At 41.7% G+C, this 17,641-nt stretch overlaps 1 protein-coding gene across 2 annotated transcripts; it reads right to left on the bottom strand.

Annotated features, from left to right (window-relative positions):
* Positions 1-5,955: 5,955 nt before the first annotated feature.
* Positions 5,956-15,159, bottom strand: LOC111848884 (uncharacterized). Of its 2 annotated transcripts, none has more exons than XM_072716266.1 (10): positions 14,959-15,159; positions 13,348-13,410; positions 12,833-13,033; positions 12,693-12,733; positions 12,483-12,584; positions 11,142-11,307; positions 10,567-10,631; positions 10,050-10,145; positions 7,477-9,730; positions 5,956-6,135 (listed from the first exon to the last, which is right to left on the bottom strand). In XM_072716266.1, exons 2-9 carry the CDS (start codon positions 13,370-13,372, stop codon positions 9,476-9,478), a joined length of 951 nt encoding a protein of 316 aa, XP_072572367.1. In that variant the 5' UTR covers positions 13,373-13,410; positions 14,959-15,159; the 3' UTR covers positions 5,956-6,135; positions 7,477-9,475. The 2 variants fall into 2 exon arrangements, with proteins under 2 accessions (XP_072572367.1, XP_072572368.1); XM_072716267.1 differs by having other exon boundaries at positions 12,483-12,581.
* Between the last annotated feature and the right edge of the window lie 2,482 nt (positions 15,160-17,641).

Below are 17,641 nucleotides of genomic sequence, written 5' to 3'. Positions count from 1 at the left end.
ACATAAGCGATAAAATATAGACTAAACCAAATAAGGAAAAGTAAAGTCATACTGAAAAGAACGAAAAAGAAAAAAAAGACATGCAACATATTTTCAGTAAAGTGCACGGTGCATGATTTTGGGGGGCTTTAACCCATAAAATGTTTTTTACACCCCCCCCCCCCCAAATAAATGTGCATTTCTTGGCCTAAGTCATGAATAGCATGCCATCGGTTCCTCCTAGTAAAGTCTCAGCCCCCCCCATCCATTCATCTCTAACTACGCCCCTGATTAGAAGTACTAAATTATCTGATGACTTGAGGATACAAGTTTCATTATTCTGAACCTCTTCCTGTGAGACAACAGAGGCACTTTTAGGGTGGATTGCATCCCTATACTATACATAGTGTACATAGTATTCAGTCACAGGCTGTTACCTGAAACTACAAAGTATCACACTCATGCAGACAAACAGCATTGTGGCTGAGGGGCAAGATTCTATTTGAATAGAATAATTACAAAATCTAAGCAAAAACAATAAAAAGTCATTCACTATTTTGTCTCATGCATACTTTCTGTGGTATTACATAAAGCCCTTATCACTTTTTAAATAAAATATTTTCTATTACACGTCAATGTGTATTTATGGGTCAGTATCTCTTAGAAAAAATATACATATGGTTTAATATTTAAGTATTGTCATTTTCATAACCCATTGGCAAAGCACATACTGTATCTGCATTTTGTCATTGATCTGCCTTTCAAAGTCTGCAGAGTCTCAGCAATTTGCAGGGTCACAGAGTATTTAAGGCCCCCTCATCCATTCTTGCAGACAAACTGTCATTCTGCCCAATGTCACCATACTGTAGGCTTATGTTTGCCATCCTGCAATTTAAATGGCCGCAGTTCACTGACGCAGTATGATCCCGCCAGCCCATGCCTTGATTGTTTGCATTCTCTGCACGTCACGGGCAACCCGCCTATCACATTGTTACTCTGTTATTGAAATCATTTAAGGATTAGTTTTTAGGCGATGTTTTGAAATACATAGGTGATGATGTTATTAGCTATGTTTATCAACAACAACATCCATAATGATAATAATGGGGAAGACGACAAATATACACTCATTGACTTCATTTAGGTCTACATCAATGGCTGACAAGTTGTTCCTTAGGAGATGCTTTACTGCACACCACAGTTGTATCGAGCTGTTATTTTTTGCACATGTGGCCTTCCTGTTTACTTCAGAGAGTCTGGATATTCGTCTCACCCCTTAACAAGGTATTTTTGTCCAGAGAAATGTCATTGACCGATGTTTCATACATCGTTCCCTGTAAACTATAGACACTGCAGTGTGCAGAAACCTGTTATGGACTAGAGGCATGGCGCCGCTGGGAAAAGGCAATGATCCACTTTGTGAGACAAGGGGTTTATTAAAGAAATAGAACATACTGGGGTAAACAATGAAAATAGGACTACAAGGGGTCAAAACAAACAGGGAAAAACTATAGAACTAAATCGGAAACTAAACTAACAGAACCAGGGAAACAGAAATAAGCAAGACTAGAATTAGGTGGTCAGTGTTAACACACCACAGCACAACAACTAAATGTGTCCTCTGCATTTAACCCATATGTGACTTTCACAACATAGCAGGGGGCAGATAATCCAACATCCAGGGGCAATACCTTGCTCAGGGTACCTTAGTGGTGCCTTGCTGGTCAGGGACTTGAACCAACAATCTTTCAATTGCAAGTGCACTTCCCTAACCATCAAGCCACCACTAAACTACAACATACCCAAAGGAGATAAATGCAGGGAAGAGGGCCACACCAGGCGCAAGTACAGGCGAGGGAACATAACATGAGCACATAATACAATGACTGACAAACAAACTGAGTTACAGGAAGCACTTAAACGCACACAGGGAATCAGGGCAAACAAAGGACAGGTGTAATTCAATCAAATCGACCAATCAAAAAGGAAAACAGGTTAACAAGAAGCAGGTGGGGTGGAGTACGACTAACTAGCAGAAACACTGCTCTAGAAACTGTGGAACATAACAGAGGACTGACTACACTAGGAAAGACTAAGAACAAATACAAGCAAACCCATAATTAAACAGGACACAAGAAAGGCAAATCTAGGACCGAAAAACTATGATTAATTTAACAAAACACCAGGAAACCAAAAAATGAAACCCAAATAAATAATTAAGCAGATAAGGTCTGGAGATTCAAACCCATGACTGGAGGATGATAAACACCAGGCTGCACACACCACCCATTGAGCCATACAGCAGTCCAGGGACCTGGGCAAACACACAAGTATCCAGTACATAGACAGAGGAGGGAACAGGATGGCCAGCATCACCTGCTGGCCAAAACGGGGAAGTGACATGAAGGGCAGGGATGGACAGCCACTGACCGTGACAAAAATCAGAGCAAGGTAGCTGCTTCAGAAATTCTGGAACCACTAGGTGTGGCATTGTCTGCACGCTGTATATGTTCATATTTACAGTCATATGATTTCCTTTTTGTAGGAGCAAGCTGCTTGCACTAAGGAGCATATATACACCTATATAATAAAGTGGGTCAATGTAGAAGTCAGTGTAACTGCTTTTTTTTAAATATATAGTTTAGTATTTTAGTATTGATGTATCTATACAAAAGAAAATGAAACTTAATATGAACAAAACAATTACATTTGTGCTACTACTAATGTTCAGTACTTAACTCAATACTGCTGATGCTAATAACTTACTAATTCTGTCACAACTACATGATATAATTTACGATGATTATATGAGCATGATATGTAGCATTCTGCTTTATAAAATTACAATTACCATCCTTTTTAGTATTGAAAGAACTGTCGTCATTTTGAATGAATATAACACTTCAAGTTAGTCTGTGGATTACAGACAGATCGCTGCATTGGATATCCTCCTTCCCTGCTACAGGGAATACATGATGGGTACGGACAGGTCCTCACTGAACCCGAAAACAAACACTGGGGCGCCCCCTAGTGTCTGAAACTGCATCATCTGATGTTACCAGCGGTTAATAGCCAGGATCTGGTTTCTCGTGTTGTGCTTTGCAAAGTTTAATATGTGCTTCTTTTAAGGTTTAGGTTTTACAATTATCAGTAATAAAGCAAAGGAGATTTTTTTGCGGTACAGTTAGACATTCATTTAAGTTTTCACAAAGGGTTTAACCAGGATAAGACATGAGACTTTTTCAGGCCGTGGAAACGCCGTGTTGCCTGCTCCTGGACCAAAACAGCAATACCTGTATGTAGAGGAACGTTTTACGGATGTCTAAATTTAAGACTTATCAAAGTAAAAAAACAAACATTTCTGTTTCAACTTGAAATAGTTCGTATTCATTTTTGTTTCAGAGAACTTAAGAAAACAAGTTGTTTAAACCAAGTGCTTTGTCAGTCAAACTAAACATAATTTACTGAGTGAACCATTTATTTTGTAAAATAGATTTGGAGTTTTAAGGAGAACTTACTTTTCAATAATTCACCTGAAATTGCCTGTTCTAGTGGTAGCTATACACTTGAGTTTTATTCAGTTCCACCCAAACCAACAGAATTTTGAATGCTTCCCCCCAATATTAGCAGATCCCCCCCCAACATCTTCCCAAAAATAATCATGAACAAACAGTTTAAGGTAGAACTATGATTTTGAAAAAAATCGCGTTATACATAGCCCCCCCTGCCACCCCCTTCGTTTCAAGTGCAGTCCCTGTCCCTGTCAAACTCCTTCTGATGCTACTGAATATACAAAATATTACCAAAAAGGTCAATACTGGCCTTACTAATTCATAGACTGGGAGCAGAGAAAAGTAAATTGAGTAAATTGTTTAAAAAGTAAATTGTTTCAATGCGACTTCTAACTGTACACATATAACAATCATCCACCTTCCAGCCATTTATGCTGCTGAGTGTCACGGGGGGGCTGAAGCTTGTCCCAATACTGGGGAACACCCTAAATGACAGGCCAGTGTGCTGCAGGAATATTACAGTGTGGGCAATTCAGAGACCTGTGTCCAACAAAAGGAGGTGGGGCAGCGCTATACTGTGAGCCACATCAAGGCCGGCCTCCCCCCCCTCCTTTGATCCCCACCAGTTTGCCTACAGATCAAACCGGCCCACTGATGATGTCATCGCCATAGCCATCCACACCGTGCTGAGCCACCTTGGGCACCCCGGACACTATGCAAGAATGCTCTTCATAGACTATAGCTCGGCTTTTAACACAATCATCCCGGATATCCTGGTCAGGAAACTACTGGAGCTACCCCCCGCCCCCCCGCCGCACCATGACCTGCACCTGGGTAAAAAGCTTCCTCACAATCCGGCCCCAGTCCGTTAGATATGGCTCCTGTGTCTCCATCTCCCTCACACTCAGCACTGGCTCTCCACAAGGCTGCGTGCTCAGCCCACTACTCTATGCCCTGTATACCTACCACTGCACTCCAACCAATCCCACCAATACCTTCTCTTCTTGGAATGGGCAGAATGGTGGCTCTGATGCTAGGGATCTGTAACAGCAATTGGAATGTCACTGGTTTGAATCCCATGAATGCTGGGACTGATCACTCACTATTGGGCCCTTGAGCAAGGCCCTTAACCTGCAACTGCTTCATCCTGGGTATGATGTAAATCTACATCCAACCCTGTAAGGAGGGTCCTCCAACTTATAGGGAAATTTATGGGTTGGGGGCAGAATTGGCACTCCAGTCACTGGAAAAAAACTCACACTGGTCTGTTTGGACTTGTGTGGTGCTGAGGAATCACCCACTGACTGAGATTCTCATCCTTGAAGTGCTTTGTTGTGTGGTGGGTGTGGCAATGTGCTGTAATCAGCACGTGTCCCTTATCTCTCTCTATTCTAACCAGCATACCAGTAAGAAACACTAGGAATAATATCAAAATGAGACCACTGGAGCAGATGACATTGCCAAAACTGTCCCAAATAACCCTGTTTTTTGCCTCACTGTTGGGCTGCAGAGTCAAAGGCTGGAAAAATAAGGAAAGATACTGTACAGTAGGAACATGGAAAATGAAGTGCTGAACTGGCAGAGACTGCCACACAGTGCATATCCATCACCCTGATTGAGCATCACTGAGTACAACATAAGGAGCTGCCCTATTCACAAGTTTCAGTAACATTTCCACTAAGTGTCAGCTCGCCACCCACTCGACTTCAGCAGAACTTTCACACTTATCTTACCTTAATGCACTTGCAATGATGCAGAAGCTGTTAAAATGTGCCATGAGTCCTTTATTTTACATAGGTGTGATGCTAAGCGCAAATGGACTGTAAACACGCCGAGCTCTTTAGCATTAATTTCCCAATGTTTTCAAAGGTTTCTCAGTCACTGACTGACTTGTTATGTAATCTTTACTGTCTACTGGAATTAAAGCTCACCTGGCTTTAGGCTGTGGGCATGAAAACAGCCAACCCAGTCTCACGGCATTGGAGACTGGGTTGGGAGCTTGGCACAAGGCCCGGGACTTTCCTGCATTGAGGTTTCTGTAGTCAGTAGATGGTGTCTGCAAATAATAATTAAAAAATAAATAAATATTTGAACACCTTACAGTCCCTTGCATTTATTTATTAGTCTTTTTTTAACGCTTTCGTTTTTCTTATAATGGGCGTCAATGGAGAGGACAACGCTTAACGTGAGGTAAAGTCCAAATTCCTAGCACTTCGGTTTTGATTTTTTTGCCAGGTGAAAGTCTTTATGACCAGATATGTTTGGAAATTTTGGGATTAATGGTCGTTTTTTTGCAACATTAAGCCTTTTCTTTATAATGGGCGTCAATGAAGAAGAAAACGCTTAAGCGTTTCAGAATGTCCCGAAATTGACGATTCGATCAAGCTAAAATTGTTTACAGAAGTACTGACTCCGCATGTAGTATATGGTAAATTGTCAACAATAAAAAGGAAGAATCGTAAACTGTTATAAATTTCTTATTTATTTATTTTTTAATTTCCTAAGAAGGTGCGGTATGAATGTCCTAAAATTGCGAAAACGTCAATTACTGTTGAATCTTGTGATAAACCTTAAAGTAAGCGGCATAACCAGAATATACAGGCCTACTTAGAGAGGGTAGGCTATAGAAGTCGATAGTTTAACCCTCAATGGGTCCTTGTCAGAAAGTTACGTTCCAGGTCCTTGGGGTTCAAGTTGCACCCCTATCCATTGGCATATATAATTCAATAGTACCAAGCTCAAATTCAATTAACTAAAGTTAAGATACATTTATTAGTTAACTGCATGATGCTTGCACAGCTTACGCAGTGAGATAGTGCAGTTAAAGGGGTTGCGGCAGTGGGGGGGGGGGGCAGCAGAGGGGACTGGTGATATAATGCACATTCCGACTGTATCCTCTTGCAGAATGTGTCGAAGAGCTTCAGCTGTGGAATACCTAGCCATGGTGTTATATCTTTTCTAACAGTTGAAATGTAAACAAAACAAAATGGCTGACTTTTTTTAATATCCGAAAATGTTCTAGAATATAATAACATAAAAAATTATAGTAGCAATTATCACTAATTAACTGAATTTGTCGATCATATCAATGTCATAAATTAACCCTAAAAAGGGTTATGTAATAGCAACTGGACTTTGTTTTTCATAGAAGACGGTTTGCACTCCATCCAGAGTGCTTTCTCAATTCTGACTGACTGGCATAGCAGGTTGATGAACCCTGTGGAATCCTCAAGTTGTTAGCACTAGATGGTCACCTGTGGGTTGTTGTTGTTCCTCCTGGCTTTCATGTGTTTCACTGATAGCACCTGAGGCCGAGCGTGAACGACTTTGGAAGCGTCTTGGCAAAGTTGAAAGAACTGCATTGTAGGTGGACCGGGAGGACAACTGCTTCAAATGAACGACCGTCGTTGAACAGAGGAGGTGGCCTAAGACGTCTATCACCTACCTACAATGCAGTTCTTTCAACTTTGCCCAGACGCTTCCACAGTCGTTCACGCTCAGCCTCAGGTGGTATCAGTGAAACACATGAAAGCCAGGGGGAACAACAACAACCGACAGGTGACCATCTAGTGCTAACGACTTGAGGATTCTACAGGGTTCATCAACCTGCTATGCCAACCAGTCAGTCAGAATTGAGAAAGCACTCTGGATGGAGTGCAACACTTCTTCTATGAAAAACAAAGTCCAGTTGCTATTGCATAACCCTTTTTTAGGATAACCATGACCTGGATAACTGAGAATCTCCACAGACATCTGTCATAAATTAAGTTTTTTTTGGGGTGCATTTTGCACCCCCGAAGAAAGTATGCCAGCGATAATTGACGTCAACACTTTTTCTATCATTTTCTGCATGACCGTATGTAAAACTGGTTCACTTACAATGTCCTAGAGGATAACTGCTGTAATTTTAATAACAACATGGTAGTAGCCATAGAAATGGGCAGGGGGTGCAGAACGCACCCCAAGGAACCATTGAGGGTTAAACATCATGTTTTGCTAGGATACATGTGCAGGGTGATTCATCTCGTCTGCCTTTCTTTTAGTAAGGGAATGAGAGGCTGAACGCTTCGGCAGGCTTGGCACCAAATCCTGTTTTATCGTAAATGTGAATTACAGCTGACAGGCACACAATCCCTTGGTAAATGGTATTAATTTGAACAATTAAACAATAAACACACAAGGTACGAAACATAATCGAATGAATCTAGTCATTTAAGATCTATTGGTAACCTGCATGAATCACATTCCCTCGTCTCACATCCACACACAAGTTACACTCCTGTAACCAATGACGGAACATCATAAGATAAATCTTTATTTTCAACACTCGTAGCTAATAACGCCCCTTCCACTTGCAAACTGGATGCTCTCGCTGGTTTCTTTTTGGGCTGCTCGTTCGCTAAAATTGCAAAGGAAAAGATGCGATGGCTTGGTGCTTTCAAGATCTTGGTGGGATCCATTACGCGTAATTTTAAAATGGAGTTAACAGAGCCTCAAGGCTAAACAAACTAAACCAAACATGACAAAAGGGAAGCTTAAAATCACAATGATTCCCCATTTTGGATTCCACGAAACTTTAGTATAGAAAACATTCTCCCGGGGCAGCTCTTGAAACTGAAAAAAATGAGCTGGAGGACACCGGAGGATAAAATAAAACTAAACTCGACTCTCACAGACACAAGTGTAATGTCAAGGAAGTCACAGGACATCTTCCTTTGGAATTTCACTGAACCCACTTTAAATATCTTTACGGTATATAGCCTACAATCTCAGAAAATATAATTATAACATGGTATCAAGCAGATTTAACCACGTATTATATGAAACTTTTTATTACAGTCTGTAAAAATATTCCAAAGCATAACATATTTAATGAGGCATACAAATTCACGTATTTTTTCCATTTCTATTTAAGTGAAATATAAACGTATCCGTGTAGCCTACTATAAGATTGTGTTCTAAATATAGAGTGTTTATATATTAGCGTTCGAGGACTGTAGACTATTCGCCAGATTCAGTAGTTTTGAGAAAATATTTAGACAGCTTTCATTCCTGAATAGTAGATGGGGGAAAAATGTTTAGATCGAACAGATTTAGGAATAAAGTGCATAGGTTTGGCGTTGGGAGTTTATGTAAAAGGCAGATGCAACGAACATAAAGGCTAGAATTTGCACATATTTACATATCTGGAGATAAGTTCTTGTTTAAACTGATTACACGTACGGGTGGCTAAATTTTAAAGGTGATAATTTGTCATGCAACATTATGTAGGGAAAACAGGTGAGGGCGACTGCTGAACATAGTCAAATTGATATACAGTGATCCCCCCTATATCGCGGATTTTTCCCCGATGCATCACAGTTCTCTGCGAGGTGCGTATGTATGTGTGTGTGTATATATATATATATATATATATATATATACACATATATAGGCGTAAACTATAAGAAAATGTTTATTTATATGGTCTTTCTATATAGCAGATTTTCACCTATCGCTGAAGGGTCTGGAACGGGGGATCACTGTAGATTAATAACAAAATGTGGGTTCGCGTTTCATGCGAATTTTAAATGCGCGGTTTTTCATTTATCCTATTATATAAGTATAATTTTCTTGAAGTGGCGCTAAAACAACTCGAATCATATTAGTTACGCCTTTTTAAAATTGATTTAAAATTGACCTCTTGTATAATTTTCTTTTTTATCTAAGTATTGATTACAGCACCTTAAAGATTTGACAGTGAGCAAAATGAGTACCACAGGACGAAGTAAACCTTCACATGGCCTGATCCGAAAATGCTACACTGGAGATGAAGTTATATTAGATAAGATCTAATCTGAAATCCTCAATCCCTGCACGTTCAAACATAGAAAAGCACAGCATAAGGGATAGAATCAAATATCAAAGGCTTCGTTAAAAGGACACGGGATTCAAAGAGTGATGGGTGTCTAAAACCACCCATTGGACAGCAGTAGGGGGCAGTCCTAGCCAATCAGAAAGCAAAAGCCTAAAGCCCATATTAGCAGCCAGGGGGAAAAGAGGCTGAGTGCAGTGTGGAGGACCACAGCAGAGTTGGGCATGTTGACCGACCCATCCAGCTTGAGGCAGGAGGCTGATGTGGCGACGCAGCATTCTTGCGTGCAGTTCGCAGCAGTGGAGCCGCAGGACTTGTCTCCAGTGCAGTTCCCGCTACAGGAAGCCTCCCAGGACATTGTTGTAAGCGAGTTGGTCTTATTCAGCTGAAAGGGAACGTTAGCAGTATGGATTGCAGCCGTTGTTTTCTACAGCGTTCCTTTATGTCGCTCTCTACCCATCTGTCTGTCCGTCCACACATACGCCTTCTGTCGTTCACTTAAATCTAATCACCTGTTTATTTGCTGTCTTAGAGTAAATGTATTCTCATATTTCAGTAACATACAACAAGCCTCATTACCTCTCTGTGGCATCTGTAGTGTTTTTGCTGCCTCACACTGGTAGTGCTGCCCCATTCCCCCTCCCTCACTCCCATGACCTCCCAGTCTGCAGGACAGCGAGTCACCAGCCTGCCCCACAGCCCACCTTGCAGAAATCCTGGCCTGCAAAGCAGTCTTGTTTCCCGGTTTCCGTCTGGTAGCATTTCTCGCCCTGGCAAATGAATTTGTGGCATTTCTTTCCCTGCGCAAGAGGGAAAGGAGGAGAAGAGGAGGTGAATGGAGGGAGCAGACCTCCCTCTGGAGCTCTAAAGTGAGGTCTGGGTCTTCACTGCTTGCTTGTGTTTCTGTCATCCAAACATAAACAGTCATTCAATTCAATTCTTTTCATGAGTGTGATAGGAAACCTATGTAAATATCAGGAGGACACGCACACTCCACACACAGAGAACAGGGTGGGATTCAAAGCTCCGCCCCTATCGATGCAAAACCATGATGCCAGTCCAATCACATCGCCCTAAAGAAGCAGCCATGCAGCATTGTGGTCGACTGGCAAATCAGCAAAGAATGTCATTGGTTTGAAAGTGGAAGCAAAGGTCACCCAGCTAGACCATTTGCTGCTTCCGAGTCAGGTGACAGAATCAGAGGTCAAAGTGCACCCTTACGTTTCTCATTGCAGTCGTCAGAGTGGAGGCGGTAGTCTGGGTGGTGACTGTGGTGACTGGAGTCACTGGAATTGTATTAAAAATATGAAAAGGACAGAGACGGTGGATGAACTATGACATAAAAACAAAACTGGTAAAAGCACATTAAAATATTATTTATCCACTTTGGACCAATTATGGAAAAGCTAAGAAACACTGCAACAACGTTGGACTGTATTAGCTTAAATGCTTAATGTACATTGTTTACAAATTCAGATACTAAAGACAAAATTTGAATAGCATAATAATACCATATAATTATAATTATAAGACCACTGTTATGTAATTCTGGGAAGTTACTCAATATGTCATTATTATGTCTACAAAAAAATTTACATTGTTTGCTGTATATTTTATTTATTTGGCAGATTCTTTTGTCCTAAGTGAGGCACATTTTTTTGAGAAAGCAGTGTCAGACAATCTCTGGAGCAATTGGGGGTTAGGAGCCCCCCCCCCCCCTCCCCCCCTTATGCTGTGGGTTTTGTTAACTTTAGCGCCCGTCTGAGTTTCAGGGTAACAGGGTTGGGTGGGGGTACCTGTGGTAGGTATCATTAGTGATGCAAGTGTGGAATTAAGGCAGTCCGTGGAGTTGCAGCAGTCCACACTGCAGCTGGTCATAGTCGAGTTTGCACAGCGGTTGACGGTCGCATTGCAGAATGCGCTGCAGTTTACAGAGTACATAAGGCCATCAAGGCGCCGCAGCTGGAAAAGGAAAACACCCAGTCAGAGCCATTGCTATTTCACTGGCTCTCAGTTGTGAATTTCTCCCATCTTTCTTGCTCCACGGGCGATATCCTTTAGTGTTTATGGATTGCCAACTACGTAGCGGTTAGCATTGTTGCCTCACACCTCTGGGATTGGGGTTTGGGTCACTGCCCTGCCCCTTCGAGTGCGGACTTTGTACGTTCTCCCTGTGCCATTGTAGGGGTTTCATTGGGTTTTCCGGTTTCCCCCCATAGTCCAAAAACATGCTAAGCTTAATTGCAGTTGCTAAATTGTTCATATGTGTGAATGGTACGGGCATGAGCCCTGCAATGGGTTGACGTCCCATCCTGGGTTATTCTCTGCCTTGTGCCCATAGCTTCTGGTATGGGCTCTGGATCTCTGTAACCCTGAATAGGACAAGTGGATATGGAAAATGGATGGATGGATCACCATTTGCCACATGGCAGGACAACAGCAAGGAGCTGGCATACACTCCTCAGTCCCATCAGTCTTCTATCTATCTATCTATCTATCTATCTATATACTGAGGTCATCATTTTGAAATCCAAGGAATAATGCAAATCACATGACAACCAACTAGCCAGGGGTGACCAATCAAACCTATCAAATCTGCTGAATCATGTCATCCCTCTACCTGGGCATACAGTGGCTGTTGAACAGCCATTCATGCAATGATTGTGGAGAAGAGTTTTCGCCACAGTCATGATAACTGCGATTGAAAAAAAGATCTGTCTACAATGTAGCGCATCCTTACAATCTGACCGACATAAACCTCTGAAAGATATAAGTGTATGAAGCCCTTTGATGTTTCACTATTCATTTCGCTTTGGTGCAGTAATTCCTGGTCAGTGCTGGGCAAAGAACTTCGTTATTTGCTGAATTGTGCCTTCAGGTTTGCTGATGAGGAATCAGCTATCCTGACAGAATCATGCCAGGCGAGGTTGACAATCACCAATGGGCCCTCTCAGTCTACCACTGCAATTTTTCTCTGTTTATGCATTTAGTGGATGATTTAGGCTACGTGGTTCCATGCGATTTCCTTGGTCAGCAAGCTGGAAGTGGAATGGAAAACTGTAAGGCCTCTAACTCCAGTCCAAGGCTGAAATGGTCCATCTCCTGGATGATCTTACCATCTACTTCCTCACGGTTACCTCACAAAAAAGGGCGTCAGTAGAGCATGGTCTGGCTGTCGTGTTCAGGTATATGGCGTAACACATGGAGGAATTGCAGGTGAATGTCCGACAGGATATCTGCTGGACAGAGATGGACCAGATGAGATGTGGCAGGTACAATACGCTGTACGACTACCCACAGGGAGGCTAAGAAGGCGGCAGAGAGAGGAGAGGATGCTTAATGCGCACCTTGCCAGTGGAGTTGTTACTGGACTTTCCTGTTGCTGTTGCTGCAGAAAAACAAAATACAATAAGGTGATTAGCCATGCTGAATCAGTCTGTACAGAGATCTGAGCACTTCCTAATAGCTAGGAAAAGATTTCACCTACTTGCATTTGCAGATCCTGTGAATGTACTTGAAGGTGCCAATGTTGTCATATTGGTACTTGCAGTTGTATTTGCAGTTATATTTGCAGTTGAACTGTTAAATGAAGAAGTTGATGTGACTGAGCTCGAGTAGTCGGTAGGGACTGTAGTGCTGCTCTGACTTGCGGTCATTCTCAGTTGAACAATTAGGATCAGCACAATTCCTGCAGCAGCAAAGCGAAATCCGAGTTATGTAGTTATATAGCACTGCATAAGCACATAGCCACACAGCACAAACACTATTATTCAACAGACATAAATGACGTCTAGCGTACAGGAAAAGCAACTAGTATTATAACCAATTAAAGGTTTTTAGAGTTTTGATTGGCCGCTATCTCAAATGTATTTAAGGTAAGTTTCCCGAAGTAATACATATCCATATTACATAGCTGCTTATCCAATGTAAGGAATTAGTGATTGATATGAAGGACTACTAAAATAATGCTAAATAAATAAATAAATAAATATAAATACGAACCTGTTACACAGCCCACTGAAGGCATGTTTGCTCGAGCTGGGGCAGGAAGAAAATCTGTAAAACCTGCAATAGCAACTACAGTAGTAAGAATAAAGTTGGATTATGTAAAGAAGAGCATAGTATGGACCTGCTCAGTGCATAAGAAAAATATTCAGCAGATGTTAAGTCTTAAATATCAAGTGAGAGCGGAAGTTGGAGCGTTACTCACTGACAGCACGGTTTCAGAACCACGGATAGTACCAACGTTGAATCTGGACCGTACAAAAAATTATTTACAAAGAATCTGCCGAAAACGGGCGCAGTTGGTCATCTCATACGTGCATACGTTGCATTTCTATCAAGACAGTGCGCCCGATCTGTCTGCACCAGTTCATGCGGGGTTTTGCCGAAAACAATTCCATAATTGTTCCAGGGAAACTGATCTGACATCGACCAATAAGGATATCAGTTTATGCTCACTGAATAATTTGTAAAGGATGTGCATGAATCGAAAGCCTGATATTTAATTGATAAAGCCACTTAGAGATTCCTGTCTTGACAGTATAAGCATTTAATATTTTGAGTTCATAAAAATGTATTACGGAGCTGCAGCCTACTTCTTAAACTGTGAGCAGATGTTCTGCACACACAAGTGCTCGTACAATTAGAACGTGTTTGTTCATCGCGATTCCCATGTGGCTTACAGGTTGTTTTTCTCCTGTCCGTGGGGAACCTGGGAATCCTTTACGGGGACGAGCGTAGCAACAAGCGTAGGGACAATACACTCTTTCGCTTTTTCAGCGTAATTGCTCATAGGGGACAAGCACACAGAGACAATGATAAGGTTATTCGCGAGTTTCTCATCATCACGCAGTCTTTAAATTCGAGTGATTGGGTGTTTTGTTTTATAAAATCAAACGTGATCACGTGGCCTTAAATCTATATACTTCAACCTACTTCAAAATTAGGGGCAATACAATGAATTGTCAGATCTCCGCAACATTTCAACAACTGGCATTTTAATTTGTTCGTCTCTTAAATTGTAATTATGCAAAATAAAAGGCAAAATGCATCAACTTCTATATTTAAATTTCTGTACGCTGGAAAGTGAAAATAATAATCGCTCATTAATTATTCAGATGATACCTGTTTGTAAAGCCTTTCACTGCTCACCTCGTGCCTCTAAGAGAAATGAACAGCCCCACATATGAACTGAATCATTAGGCATAAGCCAAAACCGAAACGTTTACAACTTGAGAAAATAGCTACATCTACGTGCTGGCATAATCAGCACCCAAACATAGCGTGAACTAGGTTGGACTTTCCCCGGCAAACGGTTTATTTAAAATCGATTATTTTTAGGCTTACATATAGGCCTACAACAAGAAAAATAACTCTGCACAAGTGACTAAATATTTCAGATATTATGATACAAATGTATGAAATTGTCGGCACATCCATAGGCCTACGCATGCAAATTAGGAAAAAATAACAAGAGCAAGTTGTTGCAATGGCAGTTTAACAAAGTACCGCAACAAGTGAAGCCGGGATGCACTGAGATTCCTCAAAAACATACCGCCAGATCCGCAGAAGCAAAATACAAAGCGAGGGTGTTTATGCGCATCGCCTTACCGGTATCTTGCAGGCGACTTCAGGAGCCGGAGACAAAAAGACTGTTATTAGTTTTGGAAAGTCTGTATGTTCCTGCACACCCTCCTTAAGTGGTTTTTTCGTGCTTCTTCCTGGTGACATCAGAGGGAGGGCTGGATAATTAGCGGAAACTTTTTTTCTTCTACATCTACGGCCTCCCAATTATCAACAGTATAGTCAGAGGTGGAGACTTCGGCTCAGCTGATGAGCTTCTGCTTAATGGCCCGGTTGAAACCGCGCTGTTTGCTTGCATCTATTATGTTTCCTGCGGTAGGCAGGACGTAAGCGCCCCTGTACCGCAGTGGTTCGGATGTCAGGTTGGGGATGTTCTATATGCTACTGGGCATAGCAGTTCACTTAAATCCCTTTGGTAAATATGCCTGCAGTGAGTGACAGGCTAAAAGACAGATGTAAAAGATAGGCATATCTAAAATGCATTAGAAAACCATGACAGCTGAGCAAATAAAGGAACACAATAGGCTTAATAATCACATGGTCATGGGCTGAGTGAGAAAAATTGTTTGCCGGTAAGGTAAATCTGGGGGGGAAGTGTCAGATATCCAGGTCGTAAATGCTGGATGTACTCGCTACGAAACAGGGTACACTGTGTATTGTCTAATGGTGGATACATTACAGCCAGGCCTATTAGAATTGACGGAATATGGTATCATAGTTTTGCTTTCTGTCTAATAATAGACTTTCCCGACTACGCAGATTATGTTACCTTTTTACCTGATGTAAAATAAAATATTAACAATCCCTAAGGATCGACCAGTGCTGATGGGCTACTTCTCGGAGTAACTGTCAAGGACAGCAAAATGAAAGACTGCATAACATTTAATCACGATAAGTATCATATGGAGGCTCATGAACAGATTGTGCAGAGCAATCAAAATCTGTAACTTCTCTCCAGGGTTCGTAGAGGCCACCACCATTACAACAAAGATTCGTCAAGATAGTATTTTCTGCCCATGGCCTAAACCTTAAATATGAAGAGCCTCTATCCGTACTGGATGGCGCGTGATTGTAAGAAAGCGGTAGGAGCTTCTGTTGCGTGTGTTGATCAGTTCAAGTCCCCATCTGCCAACACGTAATTAAAAAACTTTTTTTTTTCTCCCGACATAAAAGCTGTGTTGCTCAATCTCCTCATTTCGGTACAAGAATAACTCGGAACTAGGCAAGGTCAGGGGAAAAGGTGCCGTAGCCTTTATTTCGGCATATATAAAACAGTAAGGAGGAAAACATGTCAGAAAGCATAATTTGGCGTACAGACAAATTACATACAAGCGATAATTGTAGGTACGACTACGGCAGGATCCAGTATGACATGCCGATAAGTAAGATTTGCGTTTGTCTTTATTGATTACGCAGAAGGTACTGTCGAGGATGACTTTATCCCCGTCCCCTGGCTTTCCATGACTGTAGTGGCGCCCGTTCCCCATGTCCCTGCCTTATGTGATCGCGACACGAAGGGCATAAAACTGCGTTACGAACCGACTGCACCTCTTTCATTAGGCGGCAGCTGCGGGGACCAATAAATCCCTCCAGACTGTGTATTTGGTTATAGTCAATCAAATCCGAAGCAGTAATTGCCCTAGCTGTAATTGTTTAATCATCTTATAAACTCAAAGAGACAACAACTGGTAAGGATTGGCAAAGTTAGGCCTATACTCTGTTTTGGGACACTGATTCAGTTCATGTAAAATATTCGTTCTGATTCCTTCACCAACTCGTTCAGTGGCACTTTCTGTTTGCATAAAATAGATATGAAACAGTTAAAATAACCTCAAAACCAAATAGCCACAAAATTGTGTGACTACAGATTTCAGACAAATGCCATTATAACCAGATGATGGTTTTTAAATGATATGAGCCGAAAGAGCAACAATTTCACACTATTATTGATACATTTTTTCTGTAACACAGCCTATAGCTGAAAAACATATTCGAGTGCAAGATAACGGCAAGGTTTGGGAAATAAACAGGTTTGGGTGTTGGTCAATAAACAGCTCGCTTTGCATTAGTCTGCAAACCCTTTCATCAGGTACAGTGGGTTTGTTCAGTAAACATTTCCTGCTAGCTCATTTCATTCAAAAGAGGCATCAAGGAAAACGATATATGAAAAACATTTTTTTTGGCCATCGTGACATTAAGTAGCAGTTCTCTGGACAGCAAACGGGCGTATATATTCGAACAGAAAGGAAAACTATAATTCCATCTTCAGCGTGAAGTTCGGTCATGCTGGCCTCCATCTTAGCCCCGAGAGACCTGCTTGGGACACTTGCTTTCAGTCCCATTGGCTCCTGCAGCCATGATACAGCCTCCACATCACCGCTATTAACACAGGCTTGTGGTGCGTTCAGTACATATACATTAAAACTGTGGTGTATTAAATGTTCCAAGAGCAGGAAAGTCGTGTAGCCCAGACAGGGAAAAAACAGAAAGTGGAGCTACCACATCGTTATAAGAAGCACTGCACCTACTGCATTCCTATGGGTGACTTACAGTTAACATGAATTATCTGGGGGGGAAAAAATCAATTTAATATGTATTGTCTATCCACCCATCCACCCATTTTCCAAACCACTTATCCTTCTGGGCCGCGGGGGGTCCGGAGCTTATCCCGGAAGCTACGGGCACGAGACAGGGAACAACCCAGGACGGA

Source organism: Paramormyrops kingsleyae, chromosome 9 (genome assembly GCF_048594095.1).
Source record: "Paramormyrops kingsleyae isolate MSU_618 chromosome 9, PKINGS_0.4, whole genome shotgun sequence".
NCBI lineage: Eukaryota > Metazoa > Chordata > Actinopteri > Osteoglossiformes > Mormyridae > Paramormyrops > Paramormyrops kingsleyae.
The sequence above is the reverse complement of the archived record's forward strand: the minus strand, read 5'-3'. Positions and strand labels throughout refer to the sequence as shown.

Bases quoted from the DNA above. Each gene is read 5' to 3' on its own strand.
- LOC111848884 (XM_072716266.1), bottom strand. From the start codon at position 13,372: ATGCCTTCAGTGGGCTGTGTAACAG. The intron at 12,734-12,832 runs GTAGGTGAAATC...GTTTTTCTGCAG, and splicing joins CACAGGATCTGCAAATGCAA to CAACAGCAACAGGAAAGTCC. The intron at 9,731-10,049 runs GTGGGCTGTGGG...GTTCCCTTTCAG, and splicing joins CAGGCCAGGATTTCTGCAAG to CTGAATAAGACCAACTCGCT.